The sequence below is a fragment of the Sphaeramia orbicularis genome, chromosome 5, assembly GCF_902148855.1.
Source record: "Sphaeramia orbicularis chromosome 5, fSphaOr1.1, whole genome shotgun sequence".
In the NCBI taxonomy this organism is placed as follows: Eukaryota; Metazoa; Chordata; class Actinopteri; order Kurtiformes; family Apogonidae; genus Sphaeramia; species Sphaeramia orbicularis.
In genome coordinates this window covers 9,797,938-9,823,926 of record NC_043961.1, presented here as the reverse complement: position 1 = coordinate 9,823,926, position 25,989 = coordinate 9,797,938, and the positions used below count along the sequence as shown (strand labels likewise).

Sequence of the window (25,989 nt, the reverse complement as noted above, 5' to 3'; positions counted from 1 at the left end):
TTTTCTGTCACATTGAAACCATTTTAAGGATCATGGACCATGTGGATTATGAGCTTGCAGGGACAGAGGTGGACCATGTGGATTATGGACTTGCAGGGACAGACATGATCAGCCTGAACACATGGGTGCTTCTTTTTGTCTCTGGGTCTTTGTGTTCTGTCCTTTTTGTGCTTCCTTATCGTCCCTACTTTAGGACAGTGCCTGTATTGTGTCAGAGGAATCCCATTTAATGTCATCTTTAATTTGATCCATAAGACGGCGTGGCTGAAACAACAGTTATGACACTTCAATAGAAAACAAACTGTTCAATAGACAGATAAAGGATGGATGAACTGAAAAGGTCTGTGTTCAAAGGGATCCTCTACTAACTGTGCATTTATTTATACAATGGTTCTGACTTTGTTCTGCACTAATTACCCACAGCTGACTGTTTTAGTGACATAACACTCTTTGTAACACCTATGGCAGGACATGGTCACAGCACAGATGGCCATCATCAGATCTGTTGGATATTCTTTAAACTCCTCACAGTTGTATATAAAGGCCTACGCACGCAAGAAAAAAACACCCATGAAAACACTACTTTATAAATGTAATTCTCATTATAAATCAACCACCACAGTGCACAGCCAAACGTACAAGAACAGAGCCACAGTTCTTCTGTCAAAGATTAGCCCAACAGAACCATAACGGAGCTGCCGACATTAGCTCAGTCAGACACAGGAGCATTAAGTAAAGTTCAGGGAATAGACATTAACATAGATGCCAAAGGGACTGAATGTGGCTGATATCAAAGCTGTGTTCAGGCTGGTTTAGTGGGCACTGGAAGGAAGAACAACTCAGTTCTCCTGTTCACGGATTTACTTTTGCCTTGTTTGTGCAAAGCTGAAAACACACAATTATTTCAAACATTATTGTAGATAAAGTTAATATGAATGAAAACAGCAGGTGTACTCTGCAACAGGAAGATTTAACTGAACAACAAATAAGTGGCACATTCCAAACCTGCATGATGTGTGTGTGTGTGTGTGTGTGTGTGTGTGTGTGTGTGTGTGTGTGTGTGTGTGTGTGTGTATGTATGTGTGTGTGTTAGGGCTGCACGATATTGGAAAAAACTGACATTGTGATTTTTTTAACCCTGCGATATATATTGCGATATGAAAAAACTACTCAGGAGGATATAATATCTGTGTTTTACCGACGTAAATGGTCAGACTAATTAGTTGTGTTACTGCTCGTTGGGGCAACAGTTGCAAAACACTGTTGACACAGAGTTTCAGTTTCACCCTCCTTGTAGCTGAAATACACTACCAGTCAAAAGTTTGGACTCACCTAGTTTTTCTTTATTTTCATGACTATTTCCATTGTAGATTCTCACTAAAGACCTCAAAACTATGAATGAACACATATGGAATTATGGAGTTAAAAAAGTGGCATAACTCAAAGCATGTTTTATATTTTAGATTCTTCAAAATAGCCACATTTTGCTGTTAATACTGCTTTGCACATTCTTGTCATTCTCTGGATGAGCTTCATGAGGTAGTCACCTGACATGTTTTCCAAAAGTCTTGAAGGAGTTCCTAATGATGCTGAGCACTGGTTGGCCATCTGTGGTCCATCTAATGTCATTTAAATGAGAAGGTGAGTCAAAACTTTGGGCTGGTAGTGTAATTCCAGATAACTGACGTTGCTTTTCTTTTTGGCACCAAGTCTTCATTTACCGTGATTTTCTCTTGTTTGTTGCTCATTACCTCCACCAAGGAGGTTATGTTTTTGCCGGCGTTGGTTCTGTCTGTCTGTCCGTGTGCAAGATAACTCAAAAAGTTATGGACGGATTTGGATGAAAATTTCAGGAAATGTTGACACTGGCACAAGGAATGATTAAATGTTGGTAGTGATCAAGGGGGGGACTGATCTGCCTTGGTGGAGGTCTGCGCTCTCTGAGTTCTTTTCTAGTTTTTCAATGTTGTTACCAGTGACTCACTCCAAACTGATATAGAATGAGTGTGATTGGTGGATGGCTGTGTGCAGTGTGTGTCAGGTACCCAAGTTGAACTTAGATGAGAACATGTTGAGTTCATTTACCCCCTACATTGCATGACCTTCGATGTGACTATTGTGCACACGTACATTGCGATGACGATGCTCAAACGATATATTGTGCAGCTTTAGCGTGTGTGTGTTTTCCAGTTTTCCAGCTTCAGCCCTCCCTCTCAGGGCTTCAGACTCACTGCAGGATTAATGATGTGTTAAGTACTAAAATTACACTCATTCATGTTTCACCATCTGAGCAACACATTCCACATGGTATTAAAGGTTAGAAGAGAATAATGTATAAACAAGTAAAAGAAAAAAAACTCACTAAGACACATTCAGACAAATGTGGAGGCAGACTTTAAGAGTAACTGCAGTGAAATATTTCACACTGGAGTCTCGTCATCACTGGAGAAATCTCATTTTCTCACTTTTAAAGTCTAACCACTGCTCCTTTGTGTCTGCGTATTCAAACAGAAAATTGCTGCGAAGGTTCTGACTGTCATCTTAAAATGTAGGCTGTGTGCCGAGCTTATCAGAACCTGAGGGAAATCTAAATTAAATCTTCCCGGTGAATGGGATCAGCCTCGGCATTATCTCTTGTCATTCTCAACTATTAAAGTTAGTTATTATGAAGTAAAGGCACATTTGTCAAATGAATGTGCAGGCACTGCTTTAAACCAAAGAGCAGTTGGAGAGTTATTGAACGGACTTGGAGGGTTATCAGCCGGTGACTCTGAGTCTGGCTGGGCCATGCTGACCCGTTAACGGAGCCACAGTTTTACGTGTCATTAAACCAGCATTAATAATTGATAAACCGTTGGAGGTCGCCGGTGGGACCAATCACAAAAGGATAAAACGCCTCCTGTGACCAGTGTCCTTTGGATTACAATGACAAAATCAGCTGCTTGGAAAAACAGGTAATTCAGAAGTACCAGTGTTTATGCTCAAGATCAGACCAGGATGACGGTCACTGGATTCACTGGGTGGAAGTATCTGCAAAAAAGGCCTGGACAAAACTAAGAAAAGTCAACTCATTATTGGGTTCAAATGTCGTACTTTTATACAGTTATCTGCCAGTTCAGGAAGAAAATGACACTGATCAAGTTTTATTAAAATAAGAAAATATTACCTATGGATTATAGAATGATAAACATCTCATTTAAAAAGAATATACTTGTTTCAAGTCTTCATAGTTAGATTTTTTAATCTATGGTATATATTTATGTTTTTAAATCCAAAAAATCTAAAAAGTGACCTTTTAAAGTAAATATTCCACATTCAGGTCAGTTTATCTATGTCAGATGTTCCTTTTTTTGCAGTGCAGTCTTAAGGCTTCAGAAGAACACTGGCTCTTAAAAATCTTTTTTTTCTTTGTTGAAATACTAAGTTAGTAGTGAGTCATTATGGCCTCATTTACATTATTTGGATGAAGTGAACTGGTTGTCCTCTTATAAATATGTTTAATGTGTGTGTATGTGTTGACAGCTCGCTCTGCTGCTTAGTTCGACTTTCAGTGCTTCTGTCTAATGATATCATTCATATCATTTAGTGTTTAGACATTATACATTCATGGTATTAGTTACGGTGTGATGTTTGAACAAATATCAGGTTGGTGTTTCCTCTAATGCTGCTCCATGTTCTCAGTCAGTGCTTTTTGGGTTTCAGACATCACCCCTTGTGCCTCCTCAGCTCCGCCATCTTGTCCAAATATGTCTCCCAAAGCCAATATGGTGACAACAAAACTGAAAACTTTAGCCAAAACATCCATATAAGCCATCATGGTGGCTCCGCCCACCTGGTCCACAGTCTAGGATCCTGAGGTGGAGGCAGATACCACCAGTAATGTAATGGTCCCTGGAGAAGTGGGTATACTCTCAAGTTTGGCCTTTTTTTAAGTAGTCCAGAAAAAATCCCTGTTTTAGAAACAGTGACATGTCAGATTACTCTATTTGGTTTACCTAAAAACCCATCTGTAGTATTCACTATTATAAAATTATCATGGCTTGATCAGGAGCAGTTTCTAGGTTTTACTGGACACACAAGCAGCTGCATGAATGGAAATGGATTCAACATGAGGAAAATATAGGATAAATGTTAGCCTTTCATAACGTTAGCCTTTCATAATGTTAGCCTTTCATAACATTAGCCTTTCATAATGTTAACTTTTCATAATGTTAGCCTTTCATAACATTAGCCTTTCATAACGTTAGCCTACTCACACAGTTGAACTATTAGACACCATCTCCCCTCTAAATGTGCAGTCATATGTTTTAAACAGTGACTCATTCTGAAACCACCTCAAAACTTGCCTCAGAATTATGTATTCCATCAAAGTAGGTTCTCTCAATATTTGTCACTCATTTGAAAGACGTTTATTCTGCCTTTCTCATTCACATTTCCAATAATCGCACATCATTCAACGAAACGTGCAGTGACCTGTCAATCAGGATCCAGAGGTGGCCAGCGCTAGTTAGCAATATTTTTCTCGGAATGACCCACCCTACTCTGCCTCTGATTGGCTCATCAGTCCTGATGTCTAAAGTTCACCAATCTAATCAGTGAAGGCAGCGAGCACTAGCCAATTACAGGCAGAGTAGGGCGGGTCATGGCTTCACCATCTGAGAGAAAAAACATGGGCAATTTGTCTGCAGATACTACTGAATGGAGCACATCAGGGGGATTTAGAAGTGGGTATACGACTGAAAAATAAGTAGGTACTCTGTATACTGCTGTATACCCTGGACTACACCACTGGATACCACCCATTATACATGGCACCTTCATTCAGTAAAGGAGTGGTGTTGTATTCACTGGATCACCTGGTAAAGGGGGGGGGGGGGGGGGGGTGTGTCAATCTAATATCAGCTGTCTACATGTTTTCAGTGTATTCTCCACATCCACATCATCCTTTAACTGTGACTTTACCCTGGTTTAGGATATCAGCTCTAATCATAGAAGTTTATTTCAGTTCAGTCATTTAGGTATAAATAAGGGAAAACAGCCCTTTCCTTTAGTAAAGACACTAAATATGTAGATGATGTTGTTTAACTGCAAAACACTTTATCACATTAGTCTGTGTTTGTGGTGGTGGACCTAGATTTATAAGAAGAGAATGATAGAGGAAGGATGAAAACAAACCATGGCTTCTTATTATCATGAAAAAAGCATTCCATACTGTATTGAGAAGTGCAAACCCCCTCCTTCCACTGACACACACACACACACATACACACACACACACACAAACTCGTCCAAGACAAAGTTACTCTCTCATAGATGCATGCCGTTGCAGAATTTGCATGTGAATGCTAACTTTTGTTGGTAAATTCAAGGGTCCTTGGAGTTTTGGTCCGTTGTGTTGAGCGCTGGGCAGAGCAGTGGGAACAAAGTCACACATTAGTAAAGCCCTGCCAGCCTCAATTATGACCAAAAGGATTGGCTTGATAGTGTTGCAGCGGGCCGCATTCAGCTGTGGATGTGTCTATTTAAACTTTCCTGGCCACTTCCTTTATGTTTTCCAGCACTAAAAGACCAAAGACAGGACATTTCTGTGAGATTTGGAGGTTTTCTGTTGGATCTGTTCAGTTTTCTAAGGATGCCTGGTGTGTGAATCTAGTTTTATGTTTGAGGAAGATCCATGTGCAGTGGAAGCGCTCCGACTTTGTTCTCTCCAGACTGGATGCCTCGAGGTTCTTTCCCTTCCTCACACTTTCTCCTTTTTTCCCTCTGCTTTTCTCTCTTGTCTCAGAACCTTCATGACAGAGGAGCTTGTGGGCTTTCGCCTCCATATTTTCGATGCATTATGAGACGCTGCTGATGAAATTGCGAGTGTACGCTATGACTCGTCCTCCTTCAATATGTAATAAATGTCTGCTTTTCCTCTGGTTTCCTCATATTCGGCGTGTATTTTTGCCTTCTCAGGGGGCTGCAGATTGGATGAATCAGACTTTGTGCCTGTTTCAAAGCCCTAGGTGTTTTATTTATAGGGGGAAAAGTACATTAACGCCTCTGCGAAGACTTTGGAAGATTGATCAAGTCGTCTGTGAGCGTCCTCGCGGCCTTCCTCCTGCAGCATGGCGGTGTAACGTATCTGCCTGTGGAGCCGGTGTGTGTTTTCATCCCTCCACTCTGGGCACCGTCTTACCATCATGCCCATGCTGTGACATGGCCAGCTCTGTTGTCACACCATTTATAATTCAGTCTTATCAATAAAACATGGGCAGCATTAAGTTTTCATCTGGTGATGCAGTGCTGCTGTCTCTTAGAGCCTCTTTACAAGCGAATGACTGAAGAGCAAAACTTTCCCTCTCTGTTCTGACTTCCAGGCATCACTTGCCATTAGTATAACCTTAGATGATCCTTGTTCCTCAAACATGCTTTTAGAAGCTAATTCCCTATGATCTCATATTCTGCTCTCTGTAGCCGACTCCCCAGCCCTTTCTCTGTGAGCCTCGAGCCTTTAATGAGTTTTGCTGAGAGTTATATTTACTCATGTTGTCTTGTGCTTCTGTCTAAATGGCAAAAATTCCTCTTTCATTCTGTCTTATCTGGCTGAATCAGCACTGTCGTTTGGCAGTTCACTTAGTGCAAAGAGCTGATGTGGGCACAGCTCTGGAAGAAAACCAGCTCTAAATCATCCCAGTTTACAGCAGAACCACGGCTTCCATCATATTATGAATGCATACAAATCATCCCATTGGTCATAGTGTTGGACGCTGGGCTCGATACCGGTGTTCAGAAACTGGAGTCCATCTTTGTTTTTTTTCCCACACATTGTCAAAGTATAATAGCTTCTGTCTGTTTGGACGTCACGGTTTCCTGTGCCTTTTTCTTTGCAGTTTCATGTAGCATCTGCCACCTAGCGAGATAAACAATATGGGTAGATAAAAGCCAGAGAGAGGGAGAGTGCAAACTAGGAAGAAAAGACTGTATGTGTCAGTTAGAGCAGATAAAAGCCTGAAAATCCAATTAGTTCTCAGTATCAGGGGAAAGGAGGGGCCTCATGGGAGTAATGTCAGGAAATATCCACCAGCGCAGCATGTCAATAACCCACTATTTACATACGGGGCTATTGATAGACCAGTGTGGGAGACGGGATGGATGTTTTCTTGTAAATCAGGCCGATATACGCTCGTCATTCCTGACAGGCTTTGACCACATCAGCTTTTTGAACAAATAAACAACTATCAAAGAGAAGCCGAGTACCTTCAACACCACAAACCACACAAAAAGAGTCTAAACACACGGAATCCATTCTGTATTCACTGAAGATGTCCTGGAAGCCATTTGAGGGACGCTGTCTTCACACACACACTGTCTGTCTTCACTTTTGTCCTTTGGATTTCCTTGTTGGTTGTGTCTTGTTTTAATCCTCTGCCAGATTTTAAACAGGGATGGAAGTGGTGAAAAGCACAAGGAATGAGCAAGGACAGTTTCAAACAACACACCGCCCTGGGTCAGAGCTCATGTTCTCCTCCAGGGAAGAGCCACATGCCCTGGGAGGATGAAACCAGAGCAAACACAGCTGCTGTTCTACACATTTATGTGTGTGTGTGTGTGTGTGTGTGTGTGTGTGTGTGTGTGTGTGCTTTGTGTGCACAGTGAGAACGTGGAGGAGGTTGGACTCATGTGGGTGTTTGTGAGATGGAAAAGACCTTAATGAGCAGAGCCTGGACAACGGTGGAGACCAGAGAAGAACACAGAGCAGCTCTGTTCCATTCACTTCACACTCCCTTCATCTGCTGTGACTCTACACACACACACACACACACACACACAAGGATTCACAGGAGGACAGCTCCTCGCTCACTGGCACTGCAGCTCAAACCATGTCTTTTCAAATACACTTTTAGATTTTCTGTGCGATGGCTTTGTTCTTCATGGCAGAAAACTGTGTGTGGGAGAAACTGTCCAAAGACCCGTAGTCGTAACAGTTGTTAAGCAATTACTTAGTACCATTTGTACTCCGAGGTGATAACGGAAGTATTTTTATCCAAAACACTTACTTCAAAACCTGTTTTACTGTAATAAACAGAGGTATATTATGATAAGATCACAGACTGTATTTTATTTGCAGAGTCATGTTATTGTTTATTGCATTTGGACTCCTAATAAACCCAAACCACTAAAAGTACCCATCTACAGTTAACTCTCAGTTCATACCACAGTTCCCAGGCCCGGACTGGCTAATCGGGAGGACCGGGACAATTCCCGGTGGGCCGGTATAATATTTGGGCCGCGAGGGCCGGAGTTCACTTTAAATATGTATTTAATATTTTATTTATTTATTTTTTGGGGGCCGGTGTTCAGTCATAGCACTGAGTTGACCACGTAATCTGCAGCTGCTGTTCCAGGGCCCCACCCCCTCTACTAGTAAACTGTTTGTTTTCTTCCTGTTTTTTTTTTTTGCGGACACTCCGTGACCTGGCGTAACATCTCCTTGCATATGGTTAGTAGCTCTATACTGTAGCTGTGGAGCATATACCATGTGTTGTGAGGAATAATAATGCTGGAGATGTCAATGTGCACTCACTGTTGAAATAAATCCACATTGTGAAGCAACCTTTACTTGCGCTGAATTGGAAATATTTTAGAAAATACACTGAATTAGAAGGCTTTGCAGAACAGTGTGTAGACCTAACATGTAAGGTTAGAATTGCAGGATTTTAATAATAATCGGTCGTGATCTAAAGTGGGCCGGTCTGAGGTATGAAACTCCAGGGCTGAAAATGAGTCTCAGTCCGGCCCTGACAGTTCCACATGGGTGAATTTATTGCTCCTTATTGATATTATTGGCAGAACATTCTAAAGAAATGATCCAACCATACGTTGTTTGGTTTTGCCCTTATTTTCCAGGTGCGTTGTAATTCGATGCCACTTCCTCTGCTCTGGCTTCATTTGATCCACGTGAAAACACATGATGTATTCTGATATCCTCCAGCTGCTCCTAATCAAACAAAACTCCATATAATTACTGTCAGGGTTTCTTACTTTAGCTAGTTTGGGCCAGAGCCATAGAGACAGAGAGTTGCGACACGCTTTGATGACATTGCTACGGTGATCAGGTGGTTGATGTTAGCCTCAATAGTTCCAAACATCGCGCTGTCCTGTTCTTCTGTTGGACAGACAGCAGTGAGTGGGCTAATGCAGGTAAATATAAACTCCAGTCAAACCCACAGAACCACATTTGGACCAACGGTACCTTACCTTAGAACCTCCATCATTCTAGTTCTAGTGGTTCAGTGTGAACAGCTGGACCAGTCCAACTATCGAACTACAGGACTACAGCTGAAAATCCAACAAAACAGTTGGATCAGATAGAAATGGATCCAAACACTAACACAGACCAAGAAAACAGAATTTACAACAGAAATGTCACTAATACAGGAAATACACTGGATCAGTGGAAAGATGACCTTATTTGATTAACTTAGAGCTGGAGTTGGTAGATCAGCACAAATACAAATGAATGTGTTCAGACGGCACCATACTCAATGTTTGGAACTATTGGCCATGCCTCCAGAACCAGGAAGGAGGTCTATATTTGGTCTGACATTTTTTACAGTTGAAGTCTATGGAAGTGTGGTAACTGTGTTTTCTGTACCGCTCTGGTTTGGGCTATAGCCTTCTTGGATCCTGTGGGCTGACTCTGTTTGTCTGATAAACCAATCCACTGTTCCCTGAAAGGAGCCAGTGATTCATGACATGAAGTGATGTGTCACAATCAGATGAGTTTATTTCAGTCCACAGCTGACACAAATGGGAAGAATGGGCACATTATGTTTATTTTTTTATTTATCTTTTTTGAGCAGTGTAACAGTCCATACAAAGGAATGGAATTACAGTGCATTCATTATACGTTGCCTTTTATATAATTTTCCCCCCATGCCTAAACCCACCCCCAGGCCCTCTTAGAGCAGGAAGAAGAACAGTAGAACAAAGTAGAAAATCAAATAAATACAAGCAGTAACAAATCTGTGATACACAAAAATATTAACTGAGCCAACGGAAATAGAAAAGAATAAAAATAAATAAATTAAATTAAGAAAAAAAAGACATAGCTTGTAGATGCATGTGCCTACTTTAAAACATTATGTTTATTTTGTCAGTGGATCGCAGACTGTATGTCATTAGGAACCAGAGGAACCACGGCGCCAGTAGGTTCAGGGTTTTGAATCCAACACCAGCGGTGGTCAGTGGTGTTAGAACTTTAAGAAAACTGTGTTTTTACCTTCACTTTTAGACTGAGGTCTACGTAGTACTTTGGTACCGATGGTTCCATCTGTGTATAGTTATTGGTACAACACAATGCATATTAGGGTTTATACCCCATTATTTCAGTGTGAGAGGTGCTCCTTCATTGATTGTTTCTGTCCATGCGCTCTTACATATATGATATTATATGATATTACATGTACCTGCTCATTTATTCTGATCCCCAGGTTGAGCTGAACTCTAGTAAAGTAGAGTTAATGAGGACCTGCAGGCCCAGCACAGCCACGATGGATTCATGTTGTTGTTATTGCCCGCTTCATACTAGGGGAGGCTCTGGTCTCACACACACACACACACACACACACACACACACACACACACACACACACACCTCTCTGTGACAGTGGAGCGTCTCTCTGTGGACACACTGATGCTGCTGCTTGTAAACCCTGTTTATGATCATAGTCACTGGGGGGAGATTCTGCTGTGATTATGAGTCATGATTAAAATAAACGTGTATGTGCACATGTTTGTGTACGTGCATGTGCACGTGTACTTGTTCGTTACCTCTCTGATACTGTTCCTAATGAACATATGACCAAAAGCACTAGTGTATTTTTCTTTCCTTTGCTGGTTCTTGTCCGTAAATGTTAATATCTCCATATGTGGAACAGATTCATAACAACATCTTCTGCTTCGTCTGCTGAGCTGAAACTGAACAGCAGACGCCTAAATTAGATCCGGTGCTCATTTTTATTGTGTTATTTGCGTTTTGATGTTGTGCCGTCTCAGTTTCTTTCAGTTTCACAGTTATTGTCAACAACTGAAGTCGAGATAATCGGGTAACATCTACTGCTGTGTGTTTGCAAAGGACTGGAACAGTTTCTGTGGTGAATTCAGAGGAGATGTTCTGTTAATGAGGAGGAGCCGTCGGAGAGCTAATAGGGTTGGATGGGTTTCACATTGTGTGGATAGGGTAATTAAGAAAAACCTCAATTTAAGAAGTACTTCATTTGAATTGTTCTATTAAACAAAAGAACAGAATCTGTTCTTTTCTGTGCGTCTGGAGGCACTTTTTCTTTACAGAATACGTTCAGGAACTCTGGGTTCTCTTCCTCTGTTGGTGTATTTATCGTAGATGTGCAGTCCTCTTGTCTTTTCACGCGGTCACACTGCTCATTGACCCCTGTCTTTATTTTGCGTCTGTCTTCCCCTCGGCTTCTGTCTCCGTCCTTCACCTCTGCCCCCCCACCCCTCCATCTCCACATCCCTCATATCCACCCTAACCCTCTCAGGGGGGGTGAGGCCTGAGCTGGCCCTGGGCCCAGGCCCATTAGCCCCAACCTGGCAGCCATGTGCTCATCACCAGAGATCATTACACCCGGCCAATGACACCACTCTAATGCATCATTAATGATTGATTAACGAGCTGAGCTCAGCCCAAACGGGTGCATTTGTACGGAAGAGCAACCTGTAATGGCTGTGCAAGGCTTGCATCTGCTATTTTTCACAGTGTTCCGTGTGTGTGTGTGTGTGTGTGTGTGTGTGTGTGTGTGTGTGTGTGTGTGTGTGTGTGTGTGTGTGTGTGTGTGTGTGCATATTTCATTCTTATCCGTCTCTTCTGTGACTTGTCTCTCAGGTTGTGCGAAGGTGCTGCAGACTCGTCCGTGTCAAACACAGAATTGAGGAAGTGAGTGCAGGGCAGAGGGATGGCAGGGCAGGGGCTTTTGGCCCCTCTCCCTTTTCTTCTTCTATTTTTTATTTTGGTGGACATCCTTCCTGTAGCCCAGGGCTCCGGCTACCTCTCCGGATATCGCCTTAGGTCTCGTCTGCAGAAGGACCGCCACGTTCGCAACATCCGACCAAACATCATCCTCATCCTCACTGATGATCAGGATATAGAATTAGGTGAGAGGTTTGTGCTCCATGACTTTTTCTGTGCATTGATTTGGGTTTGTTTGTCTCACATTCATCTCTTATGGTTATGGGCGTTCTGTCTGAGGGTCGACCACTGTGGTTTTATTTTTCAGAACTGTTCATGGTATTTACAGACTGTTAATATATTTGGAACTGTTACAGATCAGCAGCATAAAACAATAGTGTCACATTTTATGTTCAGTATTTTCCTTTTACATTTTACCTTCTCATCCGCCAAAAGTGAAGATTTTAAAAACAATGACAGAGTAATGAAATTAATGAAATGAATAATTCAATACATTGCATTGTCCATAAATATTGTCATCATCTGCAGTGGTAATGAAAACTACAATTCCCATAATCCCATGCTACTTTATGATACAACTGGTTTTATTATTATTATTATTATTATTATTATTATTATTGTTGTTTTTATTATTATTATTATTATTATTATTATTTTAACAGACTCCCAGTAGTAAAACCTACATTCTGTTTATATAATTATATTGTATCAGACATTGGATAAAAAATACTATCAATAATTATAAAACTATGGACTATGTGTTTGTGTCCATGTATGAACAGTATCATCCAGGGAACACCAGCCTAATGCTTCCTCTTGGCTCCGTCCCCTCTAACCCACTCAGAGTCATGTGCTCCCGTTGCCAACTCCTCTGTTTCTGGCCTAAAACTCTAGAACAGCCTATGGCTCCTATTGTGTGGCTGCCAAACCCCGGCCATCTCCTGACCCGCTTAAGTCCTTTAGCGGCCGTCGTGTTGGACTGGAGTGGCTGCATAATGGCCTCTGTGACACCCTTTGTCCCCTTGTGAGCGCCACTGAGAAGACTCCCATTGAAAAGCAGGAATTTATGGTCAAGCATCTGTTTCCCCAAACAATTAGCATCACGCTGAAAAGCTTTTAGTACACAGGAATCTAAATGGGTTACACTTTAGCAGAAAGATTTAGTCCCTCATTTACTTTTAGTCCGTTCTTTTTCTCTACATCTAACTGCAGTGGTTTTTACTCAGCCCAGCATGCAATATTTATTTATTTATTTTATTTCACTCTAATTTTGGACCATTTCTCACTGTCCTTTATGTCCTTTTCACTTGAGTCTTTGGCATTTGATTCTCTCTCACCCTCCGTCACCCCGTTATCCCTTCATACCCCCCCCAACCCCCTTCCAGGCTCAATGCTGGCCATGAACAAAACCCGGCAGATCATGGAGAAGGGCGGCACCCATTTTACAAATGCTTTCTCCACCACACCGATGTGCTGCCCATCCCGCTCCTCCATTCTGACAGGGAAGTACGTGCACAACCACCACACTTACACCAACAATGAGAACTGCTCGTCTCCGTCGTGGCAGGCCCACCATGAACCACATACGTTCGCTGTGCACCTTAACAACTCTGGCTACAGAACAGGTGAGTGTGACCCCCGAATGTACCCCCCAGTTCAACAAACCCTGTCACACATGGACCGGAGCATGAGCACTAAAATGGGCTTTCCTCCTTTTTCTTCCTCAGCCTTCTTTGGAAAGTATCTGAATGAGTACAACGGCTCATATGTGCCCCCTGGCTGGAGGGAATGGGTAGCACTGGTGAAGAACTCACGCTTCTACAACTACACCCTCTGCCGGAACGGAGTACGAGAGAAGCACAGCAGTGACTACGCAAAGGTAGCATATGTTATCCATCCTCTATAACAGCGGTTCAAACTGTTTTTATTCCTGACTCCATTTTAAAATCACACATTCCTGTCGACCCCAGACATTCAAAATGGTGACTGTTTTTTTGTTAAAATTAATTTGTTTTTGATCCTGTAATAGTTTTCTATCCTATGTTTCAAATACAGGTTAATTTTAGAGGACATTTAGTCTATATAAAGTATATTATTCTGAACGGAGGCAGAAAAGCCAGGTGTAGATTACTGCACAAAGGGAGAATTTGATTTTCCTTGGTCAGGACATGTACAGTCAGTCCACCTTGGATTTACAAGGCTGACAATTAATACTGAACAAACAATAACTCAAACTATGAATTATGAAAGTGCTGCAGCGTCTGAAACTGACCACAATGAACATTTGACAGATAAACAGTACCACAGTGCTTCAGTTTCAGACTCAGTTTGTCTGCTATGGATTGGCATTGGCTCTGTCAACTCAACACAGATTTTTATTAGGATTTTTTTATTTTTATCAATTACTAGAAATTTCAGGTGACCCCATCTGAATTCCAGGTGACCCCACACGGGGTCCCGACCCCAAGGTTGATAAACACTGCGCTATATGTTATAGGCTGCAGGAATGTGACATGAAAATATATAAAAGCACCATAATCCAAAACATCCAAACCCTTCTATACTAAAGCTACTGTAGTTATAATTTCAGGGTTCATGTACATTCACAGATTCCACTTCTACTAAGAACAGGAACAGTTTTACTGACACTAAATGTGTCTGTGAAAAGCAGATGTTATATTTCTGTCAGAATGTTGTATATTTAAAAGATGTGACCATTATTCAAGGTCTAATCTACTAAGTAAATAAAATACGTCAGACTCTGTCATGAATTGAGATATTTTTAGAAACAGCCATATACCTCAAATAAAAATTCTGTTACCGTTGAATAAAAATCACCTGTGAACAGGTTGGACAGGGTCTGCACATTCTTTAAAGACTCTTAGGTCTACAGATCTAAACCCAGTAACCTGAATTATACATGTTCTAATGTGCTGAATATAGTTTTGACAGGTCTGAAATATTCATTGGATGACATGATTAAAGTGTGTTGAGCAGCATTAAAGTTTGACTAAAACAACAAAGAAAGGATTAAACCGACACGGAGCTGACACACACAACACTAATACAAGCTAATGCAAACTGTCATAATCACTGATCATAAACGTCCACACAGACATATACTCTGTCCTGTCACTGAAAACACGGCCACATCAATAAGTGAACAGTCTTTGCGTTAATGTTCCTCTCATCTAATATGGATAAGTGCTGGTTCAGAGAAGGGCGGATTGAAAAACCAACATGTAGTGCTTGGATGAAATCTGCTCAAAATGAAGAATGTGAAACCTGCAGGACCAGGAACGGTGGAAATAAAGGCATTAGAGTCACTTGGGAAGTCAGAAAAACAGAATGCGTCTGTAAAAAGCCACTAGTAAACAGCTGATACCAGATAATAATGTTCTATATTTACACAAGAAACCAAAAGTCGGAGTCCTTTTCTTTCATATCCTGTGTTTCTAACATGAATTTGAAGGTGCAGAATAGTGTGGAACTGTATGAATTTAACACTTGAATGAAAATCGGTTTAAATATTCACGATGAATTAGTAACACTGGCAGTATGTTTGAAACGTGTGTGTGTTGTGGTTCTAGTGGGTTCCATCCAGGCACTGTTGGTCATTTTCATGTTCTGACCCTCACTGACATCCTGACTGACCATGTGTGTCCACTCCATAGGATTATCTGACAGACATCATCACCAATGACAGCATCAACTACTTCCGTATGTCCAAGAGGATGTACCCCCACCGTCCCATTATGATGGTCCTGAGCCACGTGGCCCCACACGGTCCTGAAGACTCCGCCCCCCAGTACAGCACCACCTTCCCCAATGCATCACACCACATGTAAGATGATCCGTGTGTGTTCGAGTCCAAAGGTTTAACCCTAACCCAAGTCATGACCAAACCAGTACTTTAAAGGGTTATGAACTGGCTGAGACCAGGACCAGGTCAGGGTAAGACTGAGTCCACACAAAGACCAGACCAGATCCACAGCTGAGCATTAAGACCGCTACAGTTCAACTAAACCAGTCCAATATTTAAATATGATTCTGAAACAGGTTTGAGTCTGTGTGGAGGTTAAATGTTCCCCTCCCATGTTCTCCACCATGCAGACGTTAACTGGTTGAACTAAAAGGCCTGTAGGTGTGAATGTGAGCGCAGGGTGCATGAAAGGCGGGAAAAGTCTGGAATGTTAGGTGAAAGTCATGTTGAAGTTTGGGAAAAGTTTGTGTCATAGTTGAATTTCAGAGTCTGTTCAAAGGCCATAATCTGTAAGAGAATAAGTACATGAAGAGAGAATATGAAAAAACTGATCTGGTTTAACTGGTAGGTACTGGAATGATTCTACAGACACTGGTTTGAGTGAGATTCATGCACTTTTGTGATTTTCATATGTTTTAAAAACATTTCTGTCAGTAAAACTTAATTTACTGCAAATTATGCATTAATTCATTCATACCTTTATTAAAATGACCTTTTCTACAACAGGTACAATCTGAGCTAAAAAAGGAGGAACACAAATATAAAAAAGGTACATAAAGTATAAAAGTACATGTATAAAAGTAGATAAAGTATAAAAGTACATAGTGTCAAGGTCTGGGAAGAAAGTAGCAGTATGGAAAAAGTCTGGAATTTTGTATTTGTATAAAGAGTGAACCCCTGTGAGAGTGAGTGGTTGTTCATTGTTTAATATTATACCTGTGATGAACTGGTGACATGTCCATGGTGAACTCCGCCTTCACCTGATGGTACCCAGGATCAGATCCAGGATCCCTGAGATGATCTCAAAGATTAAATAGTTTGTAAAATCAGTGAATGGATGAACACTGGAAGAGCAGATATGTTTAATGGGCTTAAAGCTGTAAAATCAGTGTATGAGTAGAAGCTTCAGGGTGAAGACAGAGACTGGGGTCAGACTGGGTCCAACATGGAAGAAGCTCAGGATCCACAAATGGAATTTAGGCACAAACATGTCCTGAACCTCTTACATCTAGAGGCACCACAGTATTAGTTACATCCTGTAATGGGACTAGTACAGAGGCTGAACCCAACTGCAAGACCAATAGACAGACCTGAGTTCGAGTGTGTTTATTGAACACTTTAACAAGGGAAAAGACACAACACAGAATAATTAGTGAATCTGTGATGACGCTGTGTTCGGGGCTTGACGTCTGGGCCGTGAGTAGAAACAGCTGGCGACCAGCGTGGCCGAGCCGGGAAAAACCCAACAGAACCCCGACTAGGAACAAACAAAGGGAGGTCAAAAAACAGGCCAGGTCATACACAGGAGAGCACATCAAAAGGCAACGGTACATGAGGGACAGGCAAAAACTCACGGTCAGTAATCCAGGCGGAGGGTCGACACACAGGTAATCGTTGGAGGCTGAGGTACCAAAGGGAGTAGGCAGAATCAGAGTCGGGTAAACGAACCAGGTCACAGACGAGCAGGCAAAACAGGAACGGGCAGAATCGGTGGTCGGGAGACAAACAGGTCACAACAGACTGACAGGATCAAAAAACGCTGGTAAGTGAGCACACAAGTGTAGCAAACAAACAGGGGAAGACACAGGGTTTAAATACACAAGAGGGTGGGAAGACAATTGGACACAGGTGGAACGCATCAGGGTGGAGTCAGGTAATCAGAGCAGGTGAAACAATCAGGGAAGGGAAGTAAAGACACCAGATATGACACATGAGGGAAACTTAACAAAATAAAACAGGAAATGACAGACAACATAAATGACAGACAGCATAAAAGACAGACAAATCCAGACACAGTCTGGGAGCCGACATGACACATCCATTAATATCTGCTAACTAACCCTAACCCTAACCCAGTGGTTCTTAACCTTGTTGGAGGTACTGAACCCCACCAGTTTCATATGCGCATTCACCGAACCCTTCTTTATTAAAAAATAAAATATGATTTTTTTCAAATTCAAGACACAGGCATATGTTTTACTGGTGCACAAAATGAACTGTGCATTAACATCACTGTGTTCAAAGAACAAAACCAATACAGTGCATGAACTCACAACAAATTCCATACCTTTTCACAAAGACATGACCTTTTTAAATACAACCACACTGAAATGGTTTTAATTTTTAACCTTATGTATTCCAATAATGAACTTATTGTATTTATGCTATCTATCATTTTTAACATTTTAACGCACACCCATCACCTAATTTCCATCAGGCTACAATTATAATGAATATTTACTGCAAATCAGTGTGACTTCTGCTGTTGCCTTTGAGAGACCAGTTCAGAAATGCGTGGCTTCACCTTGGCAAGTGCCACTCTCATGTCATTTTCACAGCAAAGTCTGTTCCTTTGTGTTGTAGTGCTATAAGCAACAACAATACACCGCGTATATTGGATGCCAATCAGAGAAAGAGTCTCCGAAGCCGTTTGTTTACATACACGGACCTAGCCCAACACACACACCTGACTAATGAGTCGAGTGTGTGTCTTGACCTCCGCCGAACCCCTGAGACTGACTCACCGAACCCCTAGGGTTCGATCGAACCCAGGTTAAGAACCACTGCCCTAACCCTAACCAGATGTCAAACATCTGCCCAGTAGCTCCATACGTAGGTGGTTCATATGTACAGATAATATTCAGTCATATCAGGAATCAGCAAAAAGTTTCACACCCAAAAGAAATGTTTGAAAGTTTTTTGTTTGTTTTTTTTAATCGAAGTAATAATTTTAAGAAATAAATCAGATAGTGCACTGGCAGTTTAATGATAGTCCTTCAGTTATGGCCTGAGATAAACTCCTCTGTATCCATGACTGAGACCTTTAAACAGTGACCTTGAAGCCTTCCCCTGAGGACAGCACCTCCACTGTCAGCAGCTGTAGACCCTCAGGTCCTTCGAGCGGTTCTATGACAGTGAACTGAGGCGAGTTATTATGGAAAAGAGTGTGAACTGGAGGGAAACTGGATTCATTCAGTGGGAGTTTGGAGCTCCACCAGGGTAAATATCCCCTGTTCCATTAGAGCTGTGTGTGTGCCTATGACTCATCCACTCATTCACACTCCCTTTCATTTGACCCAGAATGACACAAATTCCATAATCTGAGCCTGATGTTATCTTCCTGTGCCTGCAGTAGGCTTTTGGCAGCTCAGCCTTCTGCACACAGCCAGGATTTCACTCCAGTTTGTTTGGCTGGTGTGTTGTTCACATTAGTGTTAGCACCATAATAAGCTCTGCTCATTTGTACCATTTAGTCAGAGAGACGAACAAGTGATGAGTTTGTAGGGTTAGATCAAACCAACATCAACAGCAGTGTCAAACATTAAACTTACACCCATCAAATAGGATCATTTTTAGCTTCAGAACTTTATGGAACTGTTTACAAAATGTTAGTATCACTGGTAGAAAAAAGATATGAAGATATAATCAATATAAAATGAAACCTAAAAAGGACTAAAATATGCAAATGCACTGTTAACTTTAATAATATTTGTTCAGACTCATATATGTAAATGCATTATTAACTTTAATAATAATAGTTGTTTAGACTCATATATGTAAATGAACTATTAATTTTAATAATAATATTTGTTCAGACTCATGTAAATGAACTATTAACTATTTGTTCTTGTATCACTGATATTTTCAGTCTGTGAATCTGTTGAACTAATTATTCAACAGTACATAAATAGACAAAGGTTCTGTCCAATCCAATTATTAGTCAAATATGCTCTGCTATGCTATTTGTGTCAGTTGTCGCATGTGTGATGTGACAGTACTTACTCAGACCTATTCATACTTGTTTTAAACAGATCAGTTATTGAGTTTAAACACAGACAATATTGGACAGGACATGGGTCCATGTGGTACCACCAGATCTGGACCTTTAATGGATAGGCTGTGTGTGTGTGTGTGTGTGTGTGTGTGTGTGTGTGTGTGTGTGTGCGTGTGTGCGTGTGTGTGTGTGTGTGTATATATATGTGTGTGTGTGTGCGCATCCATCACCGCTTTTGTCTCTTGCTCATGCCCCTCCCCTCCCCTGTCCTGACTGGCTGTCTCCTGCTGTCTCTTAATGGCAGACCTTCTATTGGCCTCCAGAGACTGATCCAAGGCCAGTAATGAGACTGCAGTTTTGGCCCCTTCCTCTTTCTTCCCTTCACCCTCCTCCTGCTTCATCTAATCCCTCCAGCATCATTAACCTGTGCCATGGAGACTTTATACACAGAATATTCTGAAAATCCAGCCCCAGTGTCTTTGTACAAACTTTTAATTGCTCCTTCTCCATAAATTTGTACTCCCTTGGGTCATGTTTTCTCGGTGCACCTTCCCTGGCTATTTTTTCTCGCTCTATCTCCCTCTGCCCTTATCAACTCTGAGAACAGTACGAAGGCAGTAAAAGACCTGCATTCCTCTGCTGATAAACTTTCTTCTCTCCTTGGCACCTCACACATGTCTTCACACTACATTAGATTTGCCACTGTGGACTAAGTCTGAAGACATTTCGTAAAAGTCCGATCGATCCACTTTAAACGTTAAATACATTTTCTTCCAGGATCTCATTAAATATTTTGTCGTGTTTATTCTCAAATAATTAAAGTTCCTTATGGCTCCGAGTTAAATATTGATCAAACTGTGAACACTGCGTACAGTCCTATTGATCGCAGCTCTTTGCATTTACATGGTTTATGTAACCCTCAGTTTAGCGTTGCATAAACACTTTTCTGGCTACTTCAGAAGGAGAAGGAGAGGATACAACAGCAGACGGGGGAGAGGATACTGCTGTGAATGCAAAATGGAACTGTACACACTGGTACATTTTCTGTAATCCAATTTACAGCCAATGGAAATGGAAAATACACATGCATAGATTGAAAAACAACTAATGCAAATGTATGGGGGGGGGGGGGTGATACTGGAGTGAGTGCTGGGCTCTGCAGTTTTTTTCTTTAAAGATGCAAATGGGCCTGAAGAACACCACGCTGGGTTTGATTGTGCTTTGGTTCAAGGTGTTTTTTCGCTCTTCTATCATCTTTCAGAACCCCCAGCTACAACTACGCTCCAAACCCAGACAAACACTGGATCCTCCGCTACACGGGCCCTATGAAGCCTGTTCACATGCAGTTCACCAACATGCTGCAGCGCAGGCGGATGCAGACCCTGCTGTCTGTGGACGACAGTGTGGAGAAGGTACAACACACACTCACACCAACACACAAAAACACACACTTTATCTGACAGCCTCAAGTCCTCAGAGATCTGTGCTTGTTCTGACTGGGACTGTCTAATGTATTCACTGACACACTTGGTAAAGTCTTCAATCCCTTTTTATTAAAACTGCCACCAGAGGCTGCAAACTTCAACAAACATGAACTAACTTTTTCACACTGTGTAAGTGATCGGTTATATCTTCTGTAGGTGTACAACATGTTGATGGAGACGGGCGAACTGGAGAACACCTACCTGATCTACACCTCAGACCACGGCTACCACATTGGACAGTTTGGTCTGGTGAAGGGGAAATCTATGCCTTATGAGTTCGACATCCGCGTGCCCTTCTATGTACGAGGCCCCAACGTGGAACAAGGAGCCATGTGAGTGACGTCTGCAGATGGGTTCAGATGTTTCATGTGTGATACCAGTGACAGCTGGATTGATCTGGTGACGGTTGATGTCTACCAGATCTAATCAAAGCCGTCACCTTGTTCTCGTTGCTCTGCAGTAATCCTCACATTGTGCTGAACATCGACTTGGCGCCAACGATGCTGGACATGGCTGGTGTTGATATCCCGTCAGAAATGGATGGAAAGTCTATCCTGAAGCTGATGGACACAGACAGGCCCGTCAACAGGTGAATCACTTTCACTTCTGTTGGTCGCATCTTTCAACTGGAAAATCAAGACATTTAGAATGTTCTAGGTGGATATGAGCTATAACATCATGTGCTGTCTGGCCTTCAGGAAGGTTCTACTGTGTCTCTACAGCCCCTTTTCCACTTCTGTTCTGGAATATTCCACCTTTATTCTGTAACGACGCCTGAGTAAATGAAACAGTGGATCATTTGGGTAGGAACGGAGCCCTGAGAGAGGTAGAGTCAAGGAACACCTCTAGTTCCACAACCGAGGTGTGATGTGTTGATGACGAATAGCGTGTGCGACCCCCGCGCTGTGCACAGTAAACAAACATCACCACCACCAGACAGATGTGGAACTGGGGAGACTGTAGAGGAAGTTTGGTTTGAGTTTGAATTAAACTAATAATCTGCTCTGTTAAAATAAACATGGCTGCGCTGTGTTCGTCCTCCATCATTTTTAGAGCCAACACCGCTATGCTCTTTATAGATACACTTTATTTAGAACAACACAGTTTACCTTAGAAATCTAGATTTTTTTCACAACAAACATACAAAGTGGTCAGTCGTAATAGAAGTCATTATATAAATGCTCAATTATAATCATGTACATAAGGAAAAGAAAAGAAAGGAGAGAAGAAAAATAAGATAGGAAAGACAGGAAAAAGAGAAAAGTATGCCAACTTATACTAGGGGTCTCAAAGTTCAGATGAATATATCAAGAGGAGTACAGATTTGAAGTTTTGATTGTCGTTCTCTTTTCAGTGGACTTAATTAAGAGAATGTATTGTTTTACAGTAATATAGAATGCAGTAAAACACAGGTGTCAAACATGCGGCCCGGGGGCCAAAATTGGCCCGCCAAAGGTTCCAGTCCGGCCTGCGGGATGAATTTGCAAAGTGCAAGTTAGGGCATCAAACTCAAAAATAATATAATAACCTATAAATAATGACAACACCAATTTTTTTTCTCTTTGATTTAGTACAATAAACATTAAATTATGAAAATGTTTACATTAACAAACCATCCTTTAACAATAAACTGTGAATAATCTGAACAACCTGAAATGTCTAAAGAAAATTAAGTGCAATTTTAACAGTATTCTGCCTTTTACTAAATGTTTTGTGTCTTTGTAGATCTGATCTATAATGCATGTGTATAAATGATAAGTCGAGGCATAATATTGATAAGATTGTACTTATATTTCTTCACAAATTTCATTTTTTTCAGGTTATTCACATCCTGTTTGTTTGGATAGTTTGTAAACGTAAATATTGGCATGATTGAATGTCATTTTTTTGCACTAAAACAATTTGGAGATGTCATTATTTATCAGCAATCATTTTACTGGTCCAGCCCACTTCAGATTAAATTGGGCTGAATGTGGCCCCTAGAATAAAATGAGTTTGACACCCCTGCAGTAAAACATGTTTTTTTTACTGAGTTTTTACAACAATGAAGACAACACTGCTGTGCTCAGGGTATTTCTGATGTGCACGTTATACGTCCCACTATCCGCTGTGGCCCCGCCCCTTTGATTGGTGAACGCAGGTCCACTGTTAAGTCCAGCCTGTCTCACCTCTGTTCCTCCTTTGTCTGTGGAAACCTACCTTTTACCAGGATCTATGTAAAAGTGTCTGTAGCTGATGGTGTTTTCTTTGACATAATAAAACCTTCAGTCTAAATGTGAACCATCGACTTTACTGTTGGAAACGATGTGCGTGTTTGTCTGACCACAGGATGTTCCTTTGTACTGATTTTCCAGGTTTCAGTTGAACAGGAAGGGTAAAACCTGGAGAGACTCTTTCCTGGTGGAGAGAGGGTATGTTTTATCGATTGACCTTCAGCAACACACGTTCTCATTGGACGCACTGTGTTCAGTCACATCAAACATCTTGTCTTTGTTGGAATAAACTTGACGCGTCTTCCTGTATTCTCAGGAAGCCACCGCACAAGCGAGGCGATGGAAAGGAGGAAATGGCCCAGGAGGAGAACTTCCTGCCCAAGTACCAGCGGGTGAAGGACCTGTGCCAGAAGGCCGAGTATCAGACCTCCTGCCAGCAGCCAGGACAGGTAACTGAGGAGGACATGTGGTGGAGCTCATGCTGCTCATTTACAACGTGTCTGACAGTGAACAGGGAATAACAGGCAGTCTTTGGACTCTAGAGGGTTCCATTTAACATCAAAGTCTCCTTTTAATCTTTCCAAATGAAGTGCACTGATGCTTATGTGTGCACAAAAAGAGCTGGAAATTGAATAATAAGACTCATTTCACAAATATTTTAATACCTCTGGTCTGGAATATTGATTTCATGTAATGGTTTCGACACAGTACAATTAGGTTGGTGTTGAATAAGTGTGTCATACTGGAATAAAAGGAACATTTTAATCAGTGGCTTTTGTGTCTAAACACTGATGCGGTGTGTTCGTCGGATTCTCTGTGCTTTCTTTCAGAAGTGGCAGTGTGTGGAGGACCCGACTGGTAAGCTGAGGCTGTATAAGTGTAAGGGCATGGCCAGTCTCTATGCCCCACGTATGCAGGCTCTGATGGCCAGAGGAGCCTCCCAGCTGCCCCCAACGTCCACCTCCGACCAGTGTCACTGTCCTGAGGTGGGCTTTAAAACCTCCATCCTGAAGAGGAAGAGGCTGCTGACGAAGAAAAGTGAGTTTCTGTTGTCACTCACTGTTCTGGTGGTTATTAATAGACCTGATTAAGCTCAGAAAGACACTTGTACTTTACTTTGAAATGTCCTTGCTGTAGCCTACAAAGCATTACCAAACAGGGCCATTCATCTGAAGGGAAAATAACTGAGTCTCAAGTATTCATGAGATGAAAAGGATGTGTCTCTGCTGCCATCAAGTGGTGAAACAGACAAGTGAGCCTTTAATCATACAACCTGAAAAGTCCTAAATCCAACATCATGTCACCTATTTATAGTGTGTGATGATGGTGGCGTTTCACTTTGATTCATATAATCAGAGTGGCGGCATGTCATCGATCCTCATCTGCGCAATCAAAAACAGACGCTTCTTTTTCATCTTATTCAGATTCCTCTGTCTCGTCTTATTCAGAGATGAAATCCAGTAAAACTGTGACAAGAAAGCGTTGGGCCCGCTCCGTGTCCTTTGAGTTGGACGGAGACCTGTACGCCGTGGACCTGGAGGAGGGGTACCGGCCCCTGGGCCCCCGGAACAGCAGCTGGGCTCCAGAGAAGAAGAAAGGCCTGGGGACGGAGGAGGACAATGATGAGTTCAGTGGCATGGAAGTGACCGTAAAACCCAGCACCAGCACCAGACTGACCCCACCTGCTGCTCTGAAGGTCACCTACAGGTGTGTGTGTAGCGGTTGTATTCGTGCGCTGTGTTAGATATGACAAAAACTGAACTTCTTTGGACACTGGCCGTTTATTCCTGGCAGAAAAATATACAGTCAGTCTCATTAATAACACCTGAGCCTTGTTGTCACACTGCTAAGCTAAAATTAAAAAAAAAAAAAAGTCAAAGTTAGCTAACACACCACATGTTAATCATGCTATGAACACATAATTAAGAACATCGTCATTTTCACTCAAGAATATGCTCAACCAATAGGGAGCTATGTGTTACACAAATATAATGGCGTATTACAACCACTTAGATAATGAAATTAAAATAAAAAATGTAAAATAATGACTGGACAGACAATAAATGTACTTACCAGGTAGACAGCACCACCAGACTGTTGTTATCTCCCTGGGGTGCACAACCCTAGTCTGCAGGGGTGTGGCGTTCAATGCCCATAAAATAAAATTGTAATTAATAGCAAGAGAGATGGCCAGTGGAATCTCACACTACATACATTAACTTTGTTACATGTGCACGTGTGGAAACGAGCCCATGGCTTCATTTCGATTCGAAACAAAAACTAGTGTCAGGAGGTTATTCAGAGACAACACATTAGAATAATGATGATTTAATGCATTCATTAGTACAACAAGTCTGATGATCAAACCAGTGGATTTATACATTTACTTCACTTTATGTCAGTTAACATGTTCACACTTGTTTCCTCCATTATAGGGCTCATATTTATTTAAACCCCCTTTTCTTAGTCTTTGGTTCATTTCTTCGTGTATTTGGACCCTAATAGTTCATACAGTTTGAATTTGAACCCTCCAGCTGCTGCAAAACTACCTTTATATTCAT

General features: G+C 41.6%; 1 protein-coding gene across 2 annotated transcripts in view; it reads left to right on the top strand.

Annotated features, from left to right (window-relative positions):
- The window catches only part of sulf2a (sulfatase 2a), a 56,160-nt gene that overhangs the window by 24,341 nt on the left and 5,830 nt on the right, over nt 1–25,989 (top strand). Inside the window, exons 3-13 of one of the 2 annotated variants that reach the window (XM_030133755.1) lie at nt 11,891–12,159; nt 13,360–13,599; nt 13,702–13,853; nt 15,649–15,818; nt 20,993–21,143; nt 21,372–21,547; nt 21,676–21,804; nt 23,570–23,626; nt 23,745–23,877; nt 24,259–24,466; nt 24,877–25,135. In XM_030133755.1, coding sequence (XP_029989615.1) covers nt 11,961–12,159; nt 13,360–13,599; nt 13,702–13,853; nt 15,649–15,818; nt 20,993–21,143; nt 21,372–21,547; nt 21,676–21,804; nt 23,570–23,626; nt 23,745–23,877; nt 24,259–24,466; nt 24,877–25,135 — 1,874 coding nt within the window. In that variant the 5' untranslated portion in view covers nt 11,891–11,960. Of the gene's footprint in view, nt 1–11,890; nt 12,160–13,359; nt 13,600–13,701; nt 13,854–15,648; nt 15,819–20,992; nt 21,144–21,371; nt 21,548–21,675; nt 21,805–23,569; nt 23,627–23,744; nt 23,878–24,258; nt 24,467–24,852; nt 25,136–25,989 lie in introns of both variants that reach the window. The other variant, XM_030133754.1, reaches the window with a different exon arrangement.